The 22,732-nt window shown below is 47.9% G+C and overlaps 1 protein-coding gene across 1 annotated transcript in view; it reads left to right on the forward strand.

Moving 5' to 3' along the window:
• AP5Z1 (adaptor related protein complex 5 subunit zeta 1) overlaps positions 1 to 22,732 on the forward strand; it is a 497,387-nt gene that overhangs the window by 86,516 nt on the left and 388,139 nt on the right. Inside the window, exon 2 of the mRNA XM_069645515.1 lies at positions 15,575 to 15,712. Within this exon, the coding sequence (XP_069501616.1) occupies positions 15,575 to 15,712 (138 nt within the window). The remainder of the gene's footprint in view (positions 1 to 15,574; positions 15,713 to 22,732) is intronic.

Raw genomic sequence — 22,732 nt, forward strand, 5'->3', positions numbered from 1 at the left:
CATTCCCTGGGCACAGTAAACTAATCCCCCACACTTCCATGTACTTGTGTAGAGTGGATAGTCCAACCCTTGTGAGAATCACTGAGACGAGGAAGACTAGGGACTACTTGCCTGAAGTATCCTGAAAAATTGGAACGAAGAAGAGTCCAGAAAACCCAACAGTTACCACATTCATACTGAGACGAAGATGATGTGTGGAGTAATGAAGAGTTCCCCGCGTAACCAAAGCAGGCGTTCCCGTCTATATGGACATTGTGCAAGCATAAAACTCAGGAACATGTTCGGCCTTCCTGGAGGAACATGAGGGGAAGCTTTCCCTCCCGGAGCAGTGAGCGAGGAAGCTGTGCCGGAAGAGAAGCGAGTCATTCTCATGGCATTGTGGAGATTTGGGAAAAGGCCAGGGGAAGGGAATCGTCCCAACCCGGTGATTGTAATCATTGTGTGAGAAGCTAAGGAAAGGGAGCCCATCCGTTGGAATTGTTTTATGAGCGCAAGAATGACCAGGGGAAGGGGATCATTCCCTCTGGCATTTTCAACTGCACGGTAAAGGCCAGGAGAAGGAAGTTCTTAGTCCTGGCACTGTGAAAGGTATTGAGAAACCTGAGGAGAGTTAGGGGGGGAAGAGCGAGTCACCCCCCAGCCCCCAACACTGTAACGATGCAAGACTTTCTCTTTCCATGAGCATTGGCGGAGAACCAAGCCAAGAAAACTTTGAGACTTTTAATTTTGACCTTTTTGAAGAACTTTTCCTGTTCATCACCGGGATGTGAACTTTGGTCAATCATCCAGAAGAAGGGTTCTGTATCACTTTACTCAGTTTGTTTTAGAGTGTAAGGGAAGGAAATAAGTTGTTGACACACGACTTTGTACTATTTGCTTTAGACGTTCAGCCTGGCTGAATCCTTAGTATTAAGTTGAGGCAGCGAAACCCTTCTTAGAACTAGGGTCAGGTAGGGCTTTCCCTTTATTTTCTCACAAATGAAAGTCTTTAGCGAACTATCATGCCACCTTTGTGTCAGTCACCTCATTCTGCACCCTTACATACTCCTCTGCTCTCTTTAGTGCTGCTTCCAACTCCCTGTAAGCCTTATTTTCCTTTTTTATAATCAATGAGCCTCATGTTCTATCTTTAGGTTCCTCTGGGGTTCCCTTCTGGGTCTTGGTGGAGGGTACATACCGGGGGTTGGTGTATCCAGCGGCGGGTTGTAAAGGAAAGCACCCATAAGAATGCAGGGCAATGGCATGTGTGTGTGTGTGTCTTTCCTTCTATCCTGTGTAATGAAGGCATGGTATCAAAGTAAGACAGACATAAGTGACCACAGTTCAAGGGTGTTGATTGAACTTTAACAAGGGTGTGATAAATGCCTATCTAATCCTAAATCTACAGGTGGGAGCAAGCTACGACCATCTAATAATAATGCAGTCCTAGTGGAGTCCTGTCAAAATAAAAGGGCCTATACTAAAAAAAAAACGATTGCCAATCCTTACCTCTAAATACAAATAGTGTGGGGTAGTGTTCATGAAAAAGAAAGAAGAGTTCACAAAATGATAAGTCGGGATGTTCAGGCCTTTGGCCACCCTTTCCCCCCCGTTTTCAGCACGGGTCAAGGCGGTTCACCCGAGCATAGCACACTCTCTGGCTTCTTCGGCACAAGGACACAGTTCTATTACCAACATCAGGGCCTTCTGTGCACAAGTCTCTTAAGTTATCTTAGTCACTTGATTCAGAGGGCCTGCTGTACCAAAACAAACAAAAAGTTCCTTTACAAGTATTCAAGTCAGGTGATTCACGCTTCACCCTGGATCCCCCTCAGCCAGGCTCAGATCCCTTCTCCAATGTTTATAGAATATCTTTTCTCAGGTGACTCATGGTTCACCCCGGTTCCACCTCAGCCAGGCTCAGATCCTCTTACACAATTAGTCTCCCTCAGCCGGGCTTGGACCAGTTTCAGTTCGTATTAGCTATCAAAGACTTTCGAATATGCAGGGGGTTTAGCTTGACCCTTTGCAGGACCTCTTCGATTTCACAATTTACACACTCAGTTGGATACCTAACAGACACCTTCGAATGGGCACCCACGTGGTGCCAGACCACTCTATATATGGTATCTATCTTGGCTTAAAAAGTTCAGTCACTCCTTGGATGTTGAATTATATTTGTGTCGCTCATCACATACACGTCATACTCTGTTTTTTGCAGATTTCTTCATATTCTGTTGCCACTTGCAACCTTGGTTCTAGCACAGACTAGTCTGCTATCAGGCTCCCGGACTCACCGGCTGTGCTGACTTTACTGACGCAGCTTTGTTGTAGGAGCCAAGGACAGTACCACAGCGGCAATCGCTCCTCCCCGCCTTGATTATCGATCCGGGAGAACCCCGGGTACCTTCGACACACAATGCACCTTTCTTCAGCTTTAATTCCCGCTCTTATGTTTCTTATTCTCGAGTGCTCGTGAAAGCGGTTTTCTTCGATAAAGTCAAGGGCACACCCCTCCTTATAACCCTTTTTGGTCTTGCCGTCTTTCTCCTCGTATTAAACTGCCATCTTGGAACTGCTGCTTCCTCGTGTGTTTTGCCTTGCTCAGTGTGCTTTCGTGCTCCGCCTTTTATCCGTGTGGGAAAGTGTGATGGAAGTCAGGTGTGTGTAATTATCAGTGATTGCCTGACTCTGCCTGACCCTTGTGTTGGGACATGTCAGGTAGACGGCTCAGGTGTTAGTCAGTTTCCTCTCACAGTGAGCTGTCCGTGGGAAAGTGTTCGTGCTGGAAAAGGGGTGGTGGTTGATTTCCTAAGTATCCTACCTGGTAGGATGAGGAAAAGGTGTTACAGGGAAGGGGTTACTGCGCCTCACCGTTTTGTGCCCCACTCCCTGAAGACACCCCATCCAGGAGATCCTCCCGCACTGGTCCACCCCCAGGAACTGGGTCCAAAAGCGATGGCCATGTCCTGGCCACCTGGATGACAGATCCCTGGGGACTAGCGGTTGAGACACATTCTGGTTTCTCACAGCTGTCATTAGGGGCGCTCTCTACATCCTCAAACATTTTCCATAATTCCAGTATACTCCGCCTAATTCTCAATTTTATTCCTTTATATGTTGACTATCAATGCTTGTACATATGCTCCAGTACTTTTAACAACTTTATATTTTTCAGTTGCAGACATGGGACGAGCAGTACAGAGTCAAATGTTTGGTGTTAAACATTCAATAAGCAATACAAAAACAGGAATAGCCCCTTCCCTAGAGATTGCCGCCCCTCCTCCCCAGTCCCCCCAATCTGGTAGCAGCCGACAGGGAGGGACCCTTTTCAAGTGTTGTCCCGAAGGAACAGGCTTGGAAGCCGCAGTGCTCTAATACATTTAAAAAATCAATACATTTAAAAAATGTGTGCCCACCTCAGGCCAAGCCTTAAACATTTTACCCTCCGTTCCTGGAACCCACTCAGGGGGAATTCTTCAGAATGTTCTCCCTATACTAGGGAGTGTTTTACACATGTGCTCCAGCGGAGTACCCATACTCCTTCTCAAATCCAATCTCATTAAAAGCAAGAAATCTGCTAAAAACTGAACCAGTGACTTCTCACCTAAAAACCCATAATACCCCAACCAAACCGGTTTACCTTCCCACAACAAAAATTCAAAAAAACCCTGCCCTCTCCCCCTCAAAAAACCTTTGCTAAAGATAATCACCCCAAAAAGTACCCTAACCTCATAATGGGCTACTACTGCCCCACCTCAAACTTTTCTAACGACACAACTAGTAACAAATCCACTAATAACAACCCCCCCACCCCTATGCAGCATTATCTGAAATGTCGTCAGGCCTACTACGATAGTCGCTTGTTTTGTTCCTCTCCCTCATTTCTCCCCCCCCTATCCTCCACCTCTTGTATTACTCCGGCTCTACCAGAAATGTCATCAGGCCTATAACGGTAGTCGTCTGTCTGTTTTACATTTCCTTCCTATCTGTGTCGCAGCTCTTGCACTATCTGAAATGTCGCCAGGCCGAGTATGATAGTTAATTTCACATTCTTGTTGTTCATGGCCTGTAAGAATGTCATTGTATTTTCCCTTGTTCCCTCCCTTGCCTTGAAGCACTTTGAAACACATTGGGCCTTACCACCATATTCTGAGGTCCCTTTGCGGGTCCTCCCTTAATGGCTGGTAAAACCAGCCGTTAAGGACGGGATCCGCAAAGGGACTTTAGAGGTAATGACCGCCTTCCCCATTCCCATTGAGCCCTATGGGGGCTAAAATGGGAATGGGGAAGGGCTATGGTGAATGGGGAATTATCCCCCCAGCCAACCTTGGAATGGGGCGGTAATTGCTCCATTCACCATGGCGGAATTGGTAAGGTTTTGGAGGCAACCATGGCGCTATTAGCGCCATGGTTACCTCCAGGGTCATAATGAGGCCCACTGTGTATCGGCGCTATATATAGTAACTATCATATCATATCATGTCATATCATATCAATGGTGTAGACCTGTCCTTTGTCGCCTTCTCTTGAGACGATGGAGCTCACCCCTCCTCCCGGACCTTTGATTCTAGGACAGAGGGACACTGGGTCCTTTCCATACAGGACTGTCACTTCCACTACAACCCTGTTTTTCCTCGTCGAAGAGGAGATACCCCACACCAGGGTTCAAAATTGAAGGGAGGTTGGAGCTATTTAGCTCCTGCATGTAGCCCAGAACAGCCTGGTTAGCTTGACAGCAACAGCTGCCAGGAGCTACTTTTGGCCAACAGCTGCTGAACAAACACACCTATGGAGGTGTTTGCATTTGAGACAATGTACAAATAAAAATGAGGACACATCTATACATCATTAGAAGCATAAGTGGTGTGACGAATTCCAGGTTGTCACTCCTTCCATAGGGGAGGCCAAGGAGATGAGGCCATTACCTGATAGTCCTCCTGGGTGTGGTTCTCAGCGCCTGGATCTCATGGGAAGGGAAACCCTTTATGGGATTGGTGACAATGGTCCTGGGAGAACGCAGTGTTCCTTCACACCTTTTGGTGTCCCCACTTCTTAACCCCAACTCAACACTATTTGTTTATGGTTTAGCAGAGGGCATCCTTAATAAGACTGGGACGAGGCAGAGGGAGACTCTCCCAAGCATGCTGCAAGATTTCACTGTGACGAGGAAGATGAAGCAAGGAAGCAAAAGCCCACTGCGGAACCATCAAACGCAGTGCAGCTGCCCAAAGGCCAGTCTGGTGATAAATAGGGAAGAAGGACTCATTCCCTCGTCGAGAAGCCAGCCCTGGTGGAATGGTTAAAGAGACGCTGGTCCCATCGCGAGGAGCCCGAACATTGGAGACCGGGATGTGAACAGTCACAGGCACCCGAGAAGTCCTAACTAGGCGGACATGACAGGTGGAAGAGGGATGGGGAGCCAAACTGGTGAAAACCAACCAGGAACAAAGACAAGGGCATCCAAAGACGAGAGAGAGCGAGAGACATGCTTAAGCTGCAGAGCCGCGAGAAGGAGAACGCAGAGCGTGGCAGGAACAGAGAAGTTTTGTTCCATCTCCAGAAGGGACTGAAGACCGGCACAAGCCTTCCCAAAGGTAGGGAAAGGGCCGGACCGGTCAAGTGGGCATGGCTGGTGCTGAGAACCTCATGAAAACATCCCGGAGAGCCCAAGGGGGTGAAAGAGATCCTATACAATTTAAAACAAACTTTGACAACCTTATAAAAACACCCGAAAGATTACAAGGGAATGAAAAGCATACAAACAGATTTGAACTTCATAAACCTAATAAGAACATCCCGAAGAACACAAGGGGGTGCGAAAGAGAATATACAATATAATATGAACTGTGTGAAGCAAATAAATACGCCCAAGGGGCACAAGGAAATAACAGAAGAGGTATACAGTCAGATACGAACATTGAGACAGCACCTCAGTGGGACAGTACCTGGCTGGGGAGTATACAGAGTCTGTCCAAGTGGACACTAAGTAACGAAGGGACAAGGATCCCACCAAGACAAAGGAACAGGGTCTGGGACCCAGATGAAAACGGGCAAAGCCCACCAATGGAAAGTATAAGGGTCGAGGACGCGCCGCAATACAGGAAGAATTATAACCAGTGGGCTGGAGCCCAAGAACACAAATATCTTTGGAACTGAAAGTTGGGGAAATCAAGTCTGGCAGGCAAGTAGACCAGACTTGGTGTACCAGTGGAAAAGTCTACGGTGAGGTCTGGCACGTTAGTGAACCAGACCTGAAAGAGGCTGAAAAAGGATCCTTTTTTGCTCTGGACTGGGGAAGAGGAATTCCCCAGTGGATTTTGAGGAACTTTGTTTGCGGATAAGTGAAACCAGGAACCCAGGAAGAAGTTCCCCCAAGGAGAGTAGGGCACTGGGTTATCTTTAAGTATCTTTAAAGTATCTTTAAGTGAACTTGTGAACAGCAAACATTAAACTATATGTTCTTTTGCATAAGAACTGCACTTAGGGTGTCAGCATCCAGAACGGGAGAGACCTCCTTCTGCAATTAAGAAGACATCCACTTTTTCTTTAGTTTGTTTGAAAGTGTAAGGGACGGAAATAGGTTTAGACACAGGATGGTGGACATTTATGTTCTTTTTGTTGAGGCAGGGCAACTCTTCATAGTAAATAGGGCAAGCTAGGCTCTTCTTTTCCTTTCTTTTGGTATAAATACAAGTCTATGCTGATCACTTTTACCACAATTTTGGCAATACGCTTGCTTTTTCTTCCTTACAGGGGTCATAAGTAATGGATACAATTATTTGTTTGCGTCTTATGTGGAAGTTACATTTGCGGAACACTATGGGTCTCATTACGAGTCCGGCGGTAACCGAGCCGGAAAAAATGGCAGGTTACTGCCAGACTCGTATTACTATTCTGCCTCTGTGATTCCCGGAATTACCGGGGCATTACGACCCCGGAATTCCGGAGGCGGAATTGTGTAAATCCCCATTTCCATGGAGTCCCATAGGACTCCATGCGGATGGGGACAATGGAAACACCGGTTCTTCTATGACGGAGCCAGTGTTTCCATTTTCGCCTGCAGGCGGGTGGTGTTAAACCCGCCAGGTCAGACCTGGTGGGAGTGACACCTCCCGCCTGCAGGACTCTTAGTCAGCCGGTCCGGAAAGAACGGTAGTGGCGGTTTTACCACCACCGTTCCTTCCGGACCGGCAGGGTCGTAATGAGGCCCTATGTACCAGCTCCTCTTTCCCCAGTGGTACCTCCTGGTCACTGGTTAATGTTGGCAGAGGAGATGATTTGAGATTCTGCTTATCAATTTCGAGTCCTGCCGCATTAAATCTTCACCTTTACTACTAATTTTGATGACATAGCTCCAAGTGGAAAAAAACGAATGCAAGATCGGTAACATTGTTTCCACTTCTTCAAGGAGATTCCGCTTCTCTCTCTTCACTCACTCATATACACGAAAACAAAAACTGTCAACACCCCCTTGTTTTTCCCGCAATAGTGCGCTCATGTTCTTAAGTGTCCTCTGAGCTCCTCCGGTGCAATGTCGCCCTTGAATTCCCTGCACAGCTGGGCGCAGCATACCCAGCTCCAATGATCGGGCTGACCTGGTAACACGGCGCCTGCAGACCTCCTTAGGAAGTGCTCATAGACTGGTCAGTGCAGATGGGCACCGCAACCGATAGCGGGGGAGCCCCAAGCCGCTCCGGAGAATCTGGAGATCACATTGGGCTCACCAAAGTTGTGCGGTATGCTAAAAATCCGATCAATAAACAATCCAATTGCAAGGAAAACAAGTTTATTACATGCAATACAGCCGGGAGGGTCATTCAGCTCCTTGGAACTGAAAAACTCACTCAACACGTCCACGTTAGTTACAGCTTTTAAAGACAAGAAGCACATAAAACTACATTGGCAACATGTATCCAATACAGGTTAATCCCACATTTCCTGTTTGCCATCCCCTATACAAAAATGTAACCGTCACCTATATTTTGCTACTCCAATGGTCAATTAAGTATCTGTGACATGAGTACAGGGTTCCATGTAATAATGTCCCCTCAAAAATATCGCCATACAAACAAATTGCCGAAAAATAGCTGTTTTTTGTGGGGACATTATTACATGTAACATGCGGGGGACACCCCCCACAACACCCAGCCCTTTTTTTTTTTTCAATGGGAGCGGGGACACCTCCCGCTATACTCCCTTGCCCGGATGCCTCTAGTAGTTCTAGCGGATCCCCTGGAATACTCTCCTACCAGGTATCTTTCCACATTGTCTATATCCTCTGTATATTTCAAATGGATTACCTGGTGTACTCCCCGGGCAGGAATCCCTTTCTGGGGTCTGCAGATCCCCTGGTATGCTTCTCTGCCAGGTATCCTCTCACTGCCTGATGTGTTTCTCTCACCCACCCACATTGACATCTGACAAGTTTGACATTTTAACTTCTTCAGTAGTATTCATCTGCGTATGGTAACACTTGTTCCAACTTTCCCCATATTGATATCTCGTATATGGAGATTTGTTCAAGTTTTGTCTTTTAACTCTATTAGCAGACAGTGGCTTGTAGCAATACTTGCTCCAACCATCCCCATATTGACATCTCGTACATGAGGATTTGGGTACATTCTGTCTTTGTTTTCTAAATGATTGAGATTCAAAATACGTTTTTACAGGCTCACGTGCCTGAGGGCCCCAACATGTCTGGGCAGACTCACTGGTATCTGGCAATGCCTCCGACCTGTGGCACGCTGCTGTGGTGAAGCTTTCACCTCGGGATGGCTTTCCCCGCTCTGCAGACCTTTTCTCAGCTCTTCCGCTGTCCCCGCGTTCATCCGCCAGTAAGCCTGCTGCTTCTGGGCTCGACTGCGCTGTCAGTACCTTGGCTGTTGTTGCTGGTTCCCCAGCCGTCCTCTGACAGGGCTCCAGTGTCTTCTGCGGCCTCGCGCCACTATGGTAAGTACTGCCTGCAAGCAGCAGCCTTAGACCACCTGCTCTCACCAGCATGGTCCGTTCCCGTGCTTCTGCATTCTCTTGTGGTTCTGCTTCCTTCTCCTTCAATTCAGCTTCTCTCGTTCTAGGAATCGCAGAAACCATTTGTAAATGTACTGCAGAGTTGAATCTCATTACAACAACTAGCCTGGTATTCAGCAAAGTGTTTCTTTTGATTCATATTAACTCCTTCTTCCTCGCCTCAGTACTTGGAATGGGCTTCCACTGTATATGTACAGAACAAGCTGAAAACCTCCCTCTTTGAATAAGAAAAATCTTTTTCTTTGACCTTCCACTAAAGTTCCTTCTGCGCTCAGATGTTATATGATATGATAGGTATAACGTGCATGTACACAAGTGTTTCTAAACTTGACAAGACAAGGAGGGGAAACAAAGGGAGGACAAAAACAATGATCTTACTAGGCCTTGTGTCATTCCGATCGTGCAAGGGCAGGGAAGAGAGAGGGTAGAAGTGCTGGGGTGTGGGGGGGGAGGGAGAAGTGCAGATAACTCAATAAGTGCAGCCAGCGGGTAGCTCATAAGCACAGTAAGAAGGGACTGTGGGGTTGCAGGTACAGACCCTTAAGTGAAGGGGGAGCCGGGTGGCAGTGCAAGGGCAACTGGGACATACAGGAGCCTGGACCCGAGTTTGGAGGGTAGCCAGGTGACCAGCGCGCGGAGCAGTCAGGGACATCAGCAGGGGAGAGGAAATGAGAAAGCGGAAGCGAAAAGGACGGTCTTGAGTTGCTTCCAGAACCAGAGGTGGTTCTGCTCAGGTTTCAGAGAGGCAGGGAGGCTGTTCCAGAGGGAGACCCCAGTCGACGAGAGAGATCTGCCCCTCATTCTCTGCTTGGAGAAAAGTCTGACCCTCAGAGAGTTAGAGGTGGGTGAGTTGAGAACTTGAGAAGGAAGATGTCTAGGAAGACAAAGTTGGAGGTAGTGCGATCCCATGCTCCAGAAAGCCTTGTGTTCGATACAAAGGGACTTAAACTTGATCCTTGCAGCCACAGCAGAGCTGGAGAGATACAATCCCTGGGCTTGAGGCCAAGGATAAGCCTCGCAGTCCTGTTCTGGATAAGTTGAAACGGTGGGAGAGTAGAGGCTGGCAGATTTAGAAAGAGGCTGTTGCAGAAGTCCAGCCTAGAGAGGACCAGATCTCTGGAGACAGTGAGCTTCTGGGGGAAAGTGAGAAAAGGAAGAATACCTCTGAGGAGGTGCAGGTGGTAGTTTGACTTCTTAGAGACGTCAAAGATGTGAGGAGAGAAGGAGAGGGTGGAGTCAAAGATGACACCAAGATTTTTAGCCTTACAGGAGTGTGCAAAAAGCGGGCCTAGAGTGGGCGGCCAAGTGAGAGAGGAAAGGAGGGAGCAGGTGTATCGATGAGGAGGAGCTTGGTCTTACTGGCATTAAGGCAGAGATCATTGGCATCACACCATTGCTGAATTGCGGCCAGACAGTCTGGTATGAGAGAAGGAGCAGAGGTGGCTGAGGGAAGCCTGAAAGAGAGCTTGTGTCATCCTCCTAACACTGAAAATTGGAGCAGAAAGTAGCGAAGCAGTGGGCAACAGGTGCCAAGTAGTGGTTGAAAAGCCTGGGAGAAAGGTTAGACCCCGGGGGAACACCATAAGTAGAGAGAGAGATAGAATAGAGGAAAGACCCCAGTTGGAACTGAGAAGGTTGGTCTGTAAGAAAGGAGGTCAACCAACCCAGAGCCTGATCAGTGATACCCAGGTTATCACAGAGGTGATTGAGCAGGATGGCATGGTTGACTGTATCAGAAGTAGAGGATAGATTGAGTGGAATGAGGACAGAAGGAAGATTACAGAGCAGGTCTTTACGGGTGTTCAGGAGAGCAGTTTCCGTGCTCTGGCAGCTCTAAAGCCAGACTGGTGGTCGTGGAGACAACCAACAGATTCAGTATGCAGATTAAGCTGGGAGATGGCCAGCTTTTCCAGGAGTTTGCCCAGAAAGGAGTGATGGAGATCGGGCGATAGTTAGCTGGAGAAAACAGATTGGCAGAGGGCGTCTTACGAAGGGGGTGCACAAGGGAGTGCTTGAGTGGGGAGGGGAAGGTTCCAGTGGCCAAGGAGTGATTGCAGAAATCGGCCAAGGCTGGAGCAAGGGTGTTGATGTGGTCCTTGATGGTTCTAGATGAGCAGGAGAGAACCTGTTTTGACAAGTCTTTCATAGATCGGACTTGTCTAGAAACATCATCAGGGGTATACAAGCTTAAGGAGGAGAAAGGGGGAGGAGAGACGGCCACAGACGGGGCAGGAGTGGTAGAGGATGAGGAGGAAGAGGAGGTAGAGGAAGAGAGGGTGGACATGGTGTCCTGAGTTTTAGTAGTGACATGAGAGGCCAAGACCGTGCAGAGGGCTTGGGAGGGAACCGAAGAGGTAGAGACTGCAGCAGGATTGGCCAGTTCCTTGCAGATTTTGAAAAGTTCAGCCGAGTTAGTTGTTAGATGCTGCAGAGACGCAGGCTTGGATGTAGGCTCTCTTCTTATAGAGGACAGAGTCTGTATTGCCTTTGGAGCAGGCAGCAGGCCAGTTTGTCAGGGGGTGCACCTGATGCCCTCCACTTCCTCTCAGCCGCCCTACACTTGTGTTTAAGGGTGGCGAGGTTGGAGTCATACCAAGAGGTGCACTTGGATTTGGGCTTCAAGTGGATCCTCATGACAGGGGGAAGGCTATCGCGAGTGTTAGGGATAGAGAAATGAAGCTTAGAGAGGCTGTGTCAGGGTGTGAGTCAGCCAAAGGTGTAGGAGGAGGAGAGAAAGTGGTGGCGAAAGCCTCAACTGACACACGCTTCATGGCTCGGATGACCAAGAAGGTAGGTGGCAGTGCTGGAGTCGGCTTAACCTGAGGGGTAGAGCGAGAGAGGTGGGAAGAAAAGAGAAAGTGGTCACTCCCAAGAGAGAGGAGTAGTGAGAGGGTTAGAGAAGGGGAGGTCTGAGGAGATCAGAACATCCAGGGTGTGCCCTACAGGGTGAGTTGGGCCAGAGGGAAGAATAGATGGAGAGAGAGAAAGTCGCAGAGGTTGCTAAAGAGTCCTGAAGAGGGGCTAGTAGCATCCAGGTTGATGTTCAGGTCTTCGAGGAGAAGTTGGGGAAATGGAGGCAATGAGGCAGGAGGAGAGGTCAGACCACTCAGAGAGTAAGAGGGCGGCCTGGCCAGGCGGTCTGTAGAGAGTGGCTACTGGAGATAGAGGCCAGGAGAGATGGAGAGCCTGCAGACCAGGCATTCAAAGGAGTAGTCGTCCTGCATTGGAATGATAGAAGCAGGGATCCACTGTGGGAAAATCAAGACTACACCCCCACCGGGATGGTTGGTTCTGGGTTTGGAGAGGATCTTGTAGCCCTCTGGAAGGAGAGCGTGTCAAAACTCATGACAGAGCTGTCCATGAACTAAGTCTTGGTGAGACCGAGTACATCCAAATCAAGCTCTTCCAGGAGACGACAGATGTCAGAGGACTTTTTGACAGCTTAGCAAGAGTTGAGAGTAGCGATGTGGAGCAGGTTGCCACTTTTGAAGGACTTCTGTGGAGGGGTACAGGCCAGAGGTATGCCATGCTTAAGTGTTGGAGGTGCTGAGGTTGGGCAGAGGAGGAAAGAGGAGAAGACAGGATAGTCTGTGAGGAAGAACAGCGTGCCAGAGGGGGCGGCGGAGGAAGGAGGCAACATGGTGGTCAGAGAAGCAGCATGGGTTGCCCAAGAGGTGGCTGAGGAAGGAGGCGGCAGAGGAGCCAGAGAGGGGTAAGAGGGGGTAGCAGGAGAGGAAAGAAAGTTGATAAGGTGGGGGAAGCTTCTATCAAAAAGGAAGAGATTGGCCTGAGGACCCTGGACCAAGACGGTGCCTTTCAAGTAGACGTTAATGATGGTCTTAGAGGAGTGGAAGGGGGCCAATAGGGCCTCCAATCGAGTGCCACTGTTAATGGCAGAAGAGGAAAAAGGAGAGAGAACAGAGACCATATGGGGGTGTCCATAGGCCTGGAGAGGGAACGACAAAGAGGATGTTGGTAAGGGTCTTTCTGGAGGTAGCACTGGTGTAGGTATCGGTGATAGGGAGGCCTGGGTTGGAGAACAGGATGTCCCTTTGAGCTTCTTCTTGACAGACTTAGTGAGAGGGATAGGATAGTCGATAGAAAAGCAATTAGAGAAAATAGGTGAGACAGAGAGCACCATAAGGGGTGCGGGTAGGAAACCGCGGGGCAAAGTGAGAAGGGAGCCCAAGCAGGGGACAGGGGTAGCGCTGGGGGCAGACAGGAGGCACAAGGGAGGGCAACGAAAGGGAGGGGAGAACAACAAAGAACAACAGACCTGCGAAATCAGATGCAATGCAGAACCTACAGCAAAGAACAGAGCACAACAGGGAACCTAGAAGTAAAGAATGCAGATGCAATACAGAAACCAACAGTAAAGCACAGGGCACAACAGTGAACCTAGAAGTGAAGAATGCAGGCAATGCAATTTATTGCAAAAAAAACTTGGAGAACAACACAATGTCAAAACCGTAGAGAACAACACAATATCAACACCATAGAGAACACACAGTCAATACCCTCAACAAGGCACAAAACACAACAAGATCGTAGGAGTAAAGAATGCAAGCAATGCAATGTAATTCCAAAAACCATGGATCACAACACAATGGCAAGTACAGTACACAATAGAACAGAGAAGGGAAAGGGCTGCGATGCGAGAGGAATGTGGGAACGCAGGTGGGGACGGAACGGGGGGAACATGATGTGGGGACCTACGATGCAAGGGAGCGTACGCAGCAAAAGAGACAGGGGCACATGGCCTAAGTTGCGGGGGAGCGCACGTTGCCTAAGATGCGGGGGAGTGCACGCGGCCTAAGATGCGAGTGAGCGCACGTATGCAGGGGGATGCAAGTGCATGGGGGCGCAAGGACCGTTTGAAGTGGGGAGCTACATGTATGCAAGAGTGAGAAGGGGCACATGTTGGGAGGGGGGGGTTGCATGGAGTGTAGCAAAGCTAACTTTCACTGCACCTTCTTACGTTGCTGCCACAGAGAGGAGGGTGAGGTTGTCGACGCTCACAGACTGCGTTTCTACCACATCGCCGCCAAACACCTGCGTCTCTCAACACTGCAGTTTTGTCCTGTGGTGTTCCAATTTATTATTTGTTATGCACGTTATAGAACTCCATACATGCTCACAACTCCGGCATAGCGCCATACAGCCACATAAGCAGGGGCAGTGAGAATGCGCTCACATTTTTAAATATAACTGAAATTTCACAGTGGTTGTAAGGTGTTCATTTTGGCAATCGATAGGATTTTGCAAAAGGCACTATATGACCCATTGCATTAGCCTTTATATCATTTGGTATCTATAACAATACTCACCAAAAACTTTAATAGTAAGATTCTGCCGCTGGATAAGCAAGAAAGTTAGCAAACTAGACTTCCATTGTTGTGGTCCAGCACTGTGAGGCATCCCTCTTTAAATATTGATATGTATCCAGTTTCCCAGCAACAGTTTTTTTCTAAAATATCTTGGATGTTAGTTTTTAGTGTTTGAGTGTGTCTCCAACCTCTTAAAGCTACTTGGAAATGATCCCCTATCTGGTAGCACTTCCTGCTATCACAGTGGAGCAGCTAAAGTAACCATGTAGCGACCTAGGTGCTGTTGGCAAAGGTACTGCCCACCTCGCTGCTTATTATGAATTGTTAATTGGTAACACGCTTAATACCCAGAGGTTTCTGAGCACGGACCCGGCGATCGAACCTGTGTTGCTCTGTGTCGTCTTGCTTCCAAGGCGAGCACGTTGCCCCTTTGTTATCGTCCCGAGACAATTGCCTACCCATACCCATTATTACGCTTCCACTGATTTAACTTGCTTGCATTGAAACTGTTGGGGATATAGTACAGTCTCTGAGTTTTAAATGTGGCACCCAGCACCCTGCACCTTTTATGCAGAACTTCCTGTAATTGCCCTATCCGACTAGAATTGAACATTAGTAAACACGGAGTGGGTATGCTGTAAAGTGGCTTGATCTGTGCAATCAAGAACAAACATTTACGGGTTTCTGCACTCTTTAACTTGCCATTTCTGCAACCTTTAGCTTGCCGCATGATTTCGACTACAACTACCATCAGCTCTAGCCAGTATGATAATAGTAAGGGCTCATGGGAGTTGTAGTCCAAATCCTCTATAGAGCCACACGTTGAAGACCACTAGCCTCATAGGTGGTGAACCATCTATTCCTAGCATTCGGTAGACTCGAAATTCAGATCTTGTATGGCTTTTGGAAAAGCAGAATGCTCAATTTGGACCCTCTGCTCCTAGTGGGACTTATTTGGACAGAGTTTCCCCTAAAGAGCAGGATGCCCTTGGTGGGTCACTGTGTTTCTAAATTCTACAGTGGGATTTCTTTAGAAATGCAAGATGTTATAATGAGGAATATAGGATTGTCATATAACATCATTGTGTCTTGCAGTCCTGAAGAAGCCACAAAAACAATGCAACAAAGCCACTGCAACATTGGAATGTGAATGTAATACGCTGCCTTTTGTTGTCTTCATTTTCTTTTCTGCCCTCTGCCTTTCGGGAATCTCACTGTTTTTCTGCTTATTTATGAAGGGAAATCCAGGATGCAGAGCTACAGAAATTCTGCTTGCGCATTTCTGGCTTTCTTCAGAACCAGGATCTTGGGAGTGAAACGGTTGACTGCCTGCGAAGACTTCACCTCATTATTTCTGCCACCAAATATCCCAGGCAGTAAGTTGATGTGATGGTGTGACCACCAAGCACAGCGGTTAATATTGGCTTAGTGGGTTTGTGGGGTGACTTCTCATTGGGGTTGCCTTCTTTTCAATACACACTTTCAATTCCTTAGAGACATGGCAATAAAGCAGTAACTTTTCAGTGTTATTTGTAAACATTTAGCTTATTAATGTATTGGTAAAGGTTATGACTTCTATCACAAGTGGAAAATGACAGTACTGTGGATCCAGCCACCCACGCACTATCAATCCTGATTGTTATGTTTCAGGACACCCTCCTTACCTGGACTTCAGGCTCACTGCGAAGGGAGTGTGCTTGACCATGAGGAATGGAAAACTGTGCATGCTTACTTCAATTACCAGAGGAGCATCAATTAATGTTGGAAGGCAACTGCATTGCTCTGCTACTGCAAAGGAACATGAAGCTGAGTGGTTCTTGCAACAACAACAAAGAAACGCACACATACACAAAGTATCATTCAACAAAATGTATTTGGGGGATTTACACATCTAGATCAAGATGGGAACTAGGGAAAAAAAGTAACTCAGAATGTCTTGTCTACCCACCACCCTAGTTGGGGTTTCTCTGGGCCTCACCTCATGACTCAGACTTTGATCGGAGAACTCTTTCTTGGTCCCCTTGCTTTCTTGGCGTTCTCAGTAGATGGCTTAAGTGTGGTGGGGACCATCTCCTCATTGTCCTTCTGGGGTCTGTGCTAAAAGGCTGGTCTGTGTAATGAACTCATGGTGGCAACAGTAAAGACAGACACAAGTGATCACAGTTCAAGGGTGTTTATTAAACTGTAAATGCAGGGTGGAAAAACGCCTAACCTAAATCTAAGATGGGAGCAAGCTTCGATCATCAAGCGAAAAATAAGGCAGTCCTCGTGGCTTCTTGTCAAAGTAAAAGGCCTATACAAAAAGAAAACTATTGCCAAATCCTTACAACTAATTACAGAAAGAGTGTGGGATAGGGTTTCAATAAGGAAAGGAGTGTTCACAAATAATACGTCAGGATGTGATTTCCAGGGGTCTCCCTTCCCCATGTTTTGAGCACGGGACAAGGTGGGTCTCCTGAGCACAGCACACACTCGAGCTTTCCCAGCACGAGCCGACAGTTCTGTTCCAGCTATCAGGTTCTTCGATGGTTACGTCTCTTTTTACTAAATAGTCTCTTGCCTTCTAGGGCCTGATATTTTCAACAAACACCAAGTTCTGTTTCACGTATGGCTCTGGGTGACAGCTTCACCCCTGGGTCCCCCTCTTCCGGGGGCGCATACTCCTCCCCAGTCGCATGTGACAAATCAATTAACCAGTTTCTTTCTCAATGAACTATGGGTAATGACTTTCCACCCCTGGAGTTCCCTCCTTCGGGTTCGGACCCATTTTCAATTGTCAGCCTCCCTCCTTCGGGTTCACAATGGCTTTTCTTGCATTAACGAGTCGCAATGTCCTGTTAAATAATTCAAACACCAGCCTCCCTCCTATGGGTGCATTATGGCTGTTCGTACTTTCAGGAGATTTTTTTTTAAACTTAATTTTATTGGAGTTTATATCAAACAGATTACATCTTATACAACCAAAGTTAACAATCATAACAAAGCAGTTATTACAGTCAAATAGAAAGCGCGTTTGAGATTTAGTTTCATATATCAGCAAAATTCTTGCATTTCATTCCATCAACAGTTAACTCCCGTTTACAATGTCAATAAGCATTGGTCGCTCTTCTCCCATCCCCCCCCTCCCTCCTTCCTCCCTCCACCCCACAAGACTTTATTAGCTGCTGCCGTGGGATGTATTGTCTAGCGTTTGGCGGATTGGTTGATAGGTTTGTCAGACCTTGAGGCCTACCTTGTTCGGGAGGTTATCATGATATTTCACTACTCATGGCATTGGTCATTCGCTAGGCGTTAGTGGGCTGTTCCGGGCATATATTTGTTGACAAACTCTAACCATAAGATGTCGCATTGCGTGGCTTTCCCATGTATAGATGCCATGATTTTTTTCCATGATACGCATATTGGAGGTCACATTAACCCATTCTTTTTCTGTGGGGGTTACAGGGGATTTCCATTTCGAGGTAATTAGAGCCCTCGCGGCTAGTAACAGTGGAGCAGCTATGTGTGTGACCCTTCTCAATTCATCCTCGATCCTATTGAGACCAAATAAGATCAAGTAGGGGTCCGCTGTTCATTGGATCCCGTCTAGATCCTTAATCCAACCTAGGACTTCATTCCAGTATATTTTGACCTGAGGACAGCCCCACCACATGTGCCAGTAATCTGCCGAAGACCCACATCCCCGCCAACACATTGGACTAGATGACTGATGCATCTTGGAGAGCCTGTGCGGGTCATATTGCCACCTATTCAATAATTTAATCGAGTGCAACTTATATTGGCATGATATCGAGGCCTTGGGTGCTGTCCTACATATCTTATCCCATATCTCTGGGTCGATGTCTTCGCCCATGTCCCTTTCCCATTTTAACCTAAGCGGTTCTGTTGAGCCCTTCTCCGCTTCCATTAGTGTTTTATACAAGGCAGATATTAACCCTTTCGTTTCCGTCCTGGAGTCGAGTATGGTTTCAAACGGGGCAAGTTCCCTGCTCAGCTTTTCCCTCCATTCTGGTTTTGTCAATACACCTTTGATCTGCAGAAAGTGGAATGCAGACAGTGTGCCTATTCCGAGTGCCTCCTCTAGTTCAGGGAGTGCAATGAAGGAGTCCTTCTTTAGGAGTTGTCCCACCCTCTCCAGACCTGCCTCATACCAAGCTTGAAACCTTTCCACATTGGGGATCTGGTCATTCATGCCCGGTGACCAGAGGTGACTTAATGGTTATGGCCATGTGGTAATCTTTTCCATATCCCTACTCTCTCGCCATATGTCCCATATGGTTACAAACATCGGGCGTGTCTTAGATCTTTTCAGTACCCTCTTCCTAGGGGACCAAAGCCATTCAGAGATTGTTGCCGGGGACAGGTAGTGGTTGTCCATAGCAATCCACTGGGGTGTTTTTTGGTTACGAAGATGGGGAATAAGAATACGTAATTGGGCTGCCTCGTAATATTTTCGGATGTCTGGGAGACCCACTCCACCCTCCTTGTCTTTTGGTAATATCAAATTGGAGTATGCAATTATGGGCTTTTTCCCTTGCCATAGGAATTTTAATATCGCCTTCTTGACTTCTGCAAAGAATTGACGTGGCATCTGAATGGGGAGCATTTGAAAGGGGTATAAAAATCTCGGGAGACAGGTCATTTTTATCGCATTTAAACGCCCCAACCAGGATATGGTTAGGTTATCCCATCGGGCAAGGTCTGCGTGAAATTTTTGGAGGAGCGCAGGGAAATTGGCTTCATATAAATCTTTTAGTGGTCTTGTGACATGTATGCCTAAGTACTTCATTTTTTCGTGTTCAATCATAAGGCCCAGGGACTGGTATCTTTCTGTGTTTGTATCCATCGATCCCTGTAAGGGGAAAAGGATGGACTTAGATTTGTTAACTTTGAAGCCGGATCCGTGGCCGTATTCGTCTTAAGAGGTACAAAGCCCTGGAAATGGATGTAGTGGGGTTCGTCATATGAAGGAGTAGGTCATCGGCATATAGCGCTACTTTGTATTCCTCGTCCCCTAGACGCATGCCTGTTAATTGAGTATCCTGTGGCATTTTTTGGGCCAGGGGTTCTACGGAGAGGGCGAATAGGATGGCCGATAGGCGGCATCCCTGCCGGGTACCACGTTTCAGCTCGAACCATCTCGAGTATTCCCCATTGACAGACACTGAGGCTTTTGGAGCGGTGTAGACTGCTTTTATCCCCCTTCTAAATTTCGGCCCTATTCCCACAGCACGGAGGACAGCGGCAAGGAAGCCCCATTCCACACGATCGAAGGCTTTTTCAGCTTCAATGGAGACTAAGGCGGAATCGTTGCACATAGTTTGGGAGGCTTCAAACAAATGGAGAGTCTTTCTCATGGTGTCTGCACCCTGTCGTCCAATTATGAACCCTACCTGGTCGGGATGGACGAGATGGGGCATGTGGACCTCTAGCCTGGCTGCCAGGACTCTTGTGTAAAGTTTGGCATCAAGGTTGAGCAAGGATATGGGGCGGTATGATCCACAACATTTGGGGTCTCTGCCTTCCTTGGGAATGACTGATAAGAGTGCTCGGGCGAATGAGTCAGGGACAATCCCTGTGTCAAGGATTTCGTTAAATAGGGTGGTCAGGAATGGAGCCAGGAGGGTACAAAAGGTTTTATAGAAGCCGGCAGTGAATCCGTCTTCGTCAGGGGATTTGCCCAGTGTAAGTCGTTTGATCGCCTCGTGTAATTAGTCTTCAGTTATGGGGATTCAAGATGGGCCGAGTCAGCGCTTGCAACTTTCGGAAGAGCAATGCTAGCGAGGTAGTTGTCTATCTCTTGTGAGTGTGGGTCTATTTCTGAAGCGTATAGGGACTTGTAGAAATTTGCGAACAATTCTGGGATGGGGGGCATAGGTTGTGCCTGATCAGGGGTTGGGTCTGTAATCTCTTTCACCCTACGTTCTGCCCGTTGTATCCTGTGTCTAGCCGCTAGCAGCGCATCAGCCTTATCTCCCTTTTCATAAAAGTTCTGCTTCAGTAGGTGTAGCCTATGTGCTATCTGACCATGTTCTAGGTGGCAGAGTTCTTCCCGTGTTTTCCTGGCTTCTTGGATCTTATCAGGGTCCATGGTGTCCCCCACCCTAGCTTCTCTATCAAGATGACATATTTCACTCCGGAGCTTATTCTCAATAAGGGTTCTTTCCCTTTTCTTCTGAGCTCCCTCCCGTATGAGGATCCCTCTCCAGGTTGCCTTGGCCGCCTCCCACACACTCTGTTTAGAGACCTCCCCGGTATCGTTGGCTTTAAAGTAGTCTTTGATCTCTGTTTTGAATTCCTCTTTGAAGACGGGGTCTCTCCATAGGGCCTCATTACATTTCCACTTCCCGCCCTTAACTGGTAGATGTTCCCACTGTATATCGACTGTGACCATGTCGTGGTCGGACCACGCTATCAGGGTAATCCCTGAGTGTGAGGTGGTGTTGTTCAGTTCTCGTGAAAGGTGGGTGAAAGTACTGTGTGGAGGTGAATAAAATATATACCGTCTTTCATCAGGATGCATCCTCCTCCATGCGTCTACTAGCGCATAGACCTGCATAATGTTTGCAAAATCACTGCGTTCTCCTCTCATAGAAACATCGATGTCTGGGCTAAGTCGTGATCTGCCCAAAGGTTGAAGTCTCCGCCTAGTATAATATGGCCGGTGGCTTCCAACATTATTTTGGGGACAGTTTTAGAGAGGAATCGGAGCTGTCCTACATTGGGAGAGTAGATTGTGGCAATCGTTACATCCACCCTCCCAATAGTCCCCACAACTAGCAAAGCACGCCCTTCCGCATCTGACCAGGTTTTGGAGACAAGGAAATTAAGTCCCTTTCTGATAAGGATTCCCACTCCCCCTCTTCGCAATGCTCCCAAGCCCCAAAACTCCATGCCGAAACGTTTCCCCAGAATAGACCTCTCCTCTCCCTTCATATACTTTGTTTCTTGTAAGAGTAGGATAGCAATGTTAGCCCTTCGGAATTCCCGCAGGACTAACGACCTCTTAGTAGGTGAGTTAAGGCCTTTGACATTAAGCGTCTCGACTTTCAAGGGGCCTCGTATGCTCGCATCAGAAGTGGCCACCAATATATGACAATGCGATATTCACAACAATGGCTCGCCATATCTTGTGTACTGTACCCTCAACCAATCTTAGTGTCTTTCCCATCCCAGCAGCGTGTAAAAGTTCTGTAACAGTTGTACCATCCCTCTTGTCTTGCAGATCCCTCCCTCTCCCTCCCACGCACCCCCCCCCCATACGTCGGCGTCCGAGCAGGTCCAGTTAGATTCACTGAACTAGCAGCGAACCACCAATAGGGACCATCGTTGCGCGGTCCTTTAACAATAAACACCACATAAATCTGAGCCCCCCCTCCCAACCCCCTTTCACCCCAACTTACAACCATCAAAAATAACTTTAGTGTTGGGCCGAAAGCGGCCCTTATCTCAAACATACTCATAGTTTCAAGGTAGCTGCCGCTGGTCTAGCTCACTTGTCCCCCTCCGGGGTGTTGTTACCTCGCCGAAACTTTCTCGACCCTTTGACTCTCTGCCTCTTAGGTCCCCGGAGTTTCCAATCTCGCCCTTCGTTTCTTGGAGTGTGTTCATCCTCCCTTCGTTCACGGGGATCGACAAGATCGGAGATGCAGGTCTTTATTTCCCTCTCCGACTGTAGTCTGATTCTTGTGCCATCATGTTCAAAAGAGAGCGAGAAGGGTTATCCCCACCGATATCGGGTATCCCGCTATTTCAACCATATCAGGGGGCCACACATCCTTCTCAGCGCCAATGTCATGGCAGATAGGTCTTCATATATATGGTGACCTGGGCACCGTTGAGAGTGATCACGCCTCCACGCCTTGCCTTCTCGAGAATCTTTGCTTTGTCCTGGTATCTGGGCGATCTCGGGCCTCCAGGTGGGCCACCCGCTCTGTGGATCTGCTCTGTTCTTGGTTTATCAATCTCATCATCTGCCGCCAAGATTTTGATGATATCATGAAGGGTTGCTTTCAGGCTCTCCTCTGTCTCCCCATCCTGTTCCAGGATCCAAAAAAGCGTAAATTGTTCCACCTCTCCCGATTTTCCAGATTATCCATCTTAAGTCTGTATTCCTCTTCCCGCTGTTCGAGATCCGAGATCCTGTGTTCGAGTTGTGTTTCCAAAGTATCTATGGAGGCTTGATTGTTTTCTACCCCCTCCAACCTGTCCTCAATCTGATCTATGCGCTGGGTGATTTTGTCAATCTTGCCGCCTATGTTGGCCCCCATATTCTTTATCTCCGTCAGGAGGGCCGCTATGTCACCTTTCGTGGCTGCTGTCTCTCCGTGTGCCACGGGTTCCGTCGCCATCTTGTGGGTGATGAAAGTGGAGGGAGTGTAAGCGTAACTAGCCAG

Source organism: Ambystoma mexicanum, chromosome 2p, assembly GCF_040938575.1.
Source record: "Ambystoma mexicanum isolate Mex_15411 chromosome 2p, UKY_AmexF1_1, whole genome shotgun sequence".
Taxonomy (NCBI): Eukaryota; Metazoa; Chordata; class Amphibia; order Caudata; family Ambystomatidae; genus Ambystoma; species Ambystoma mexicanum.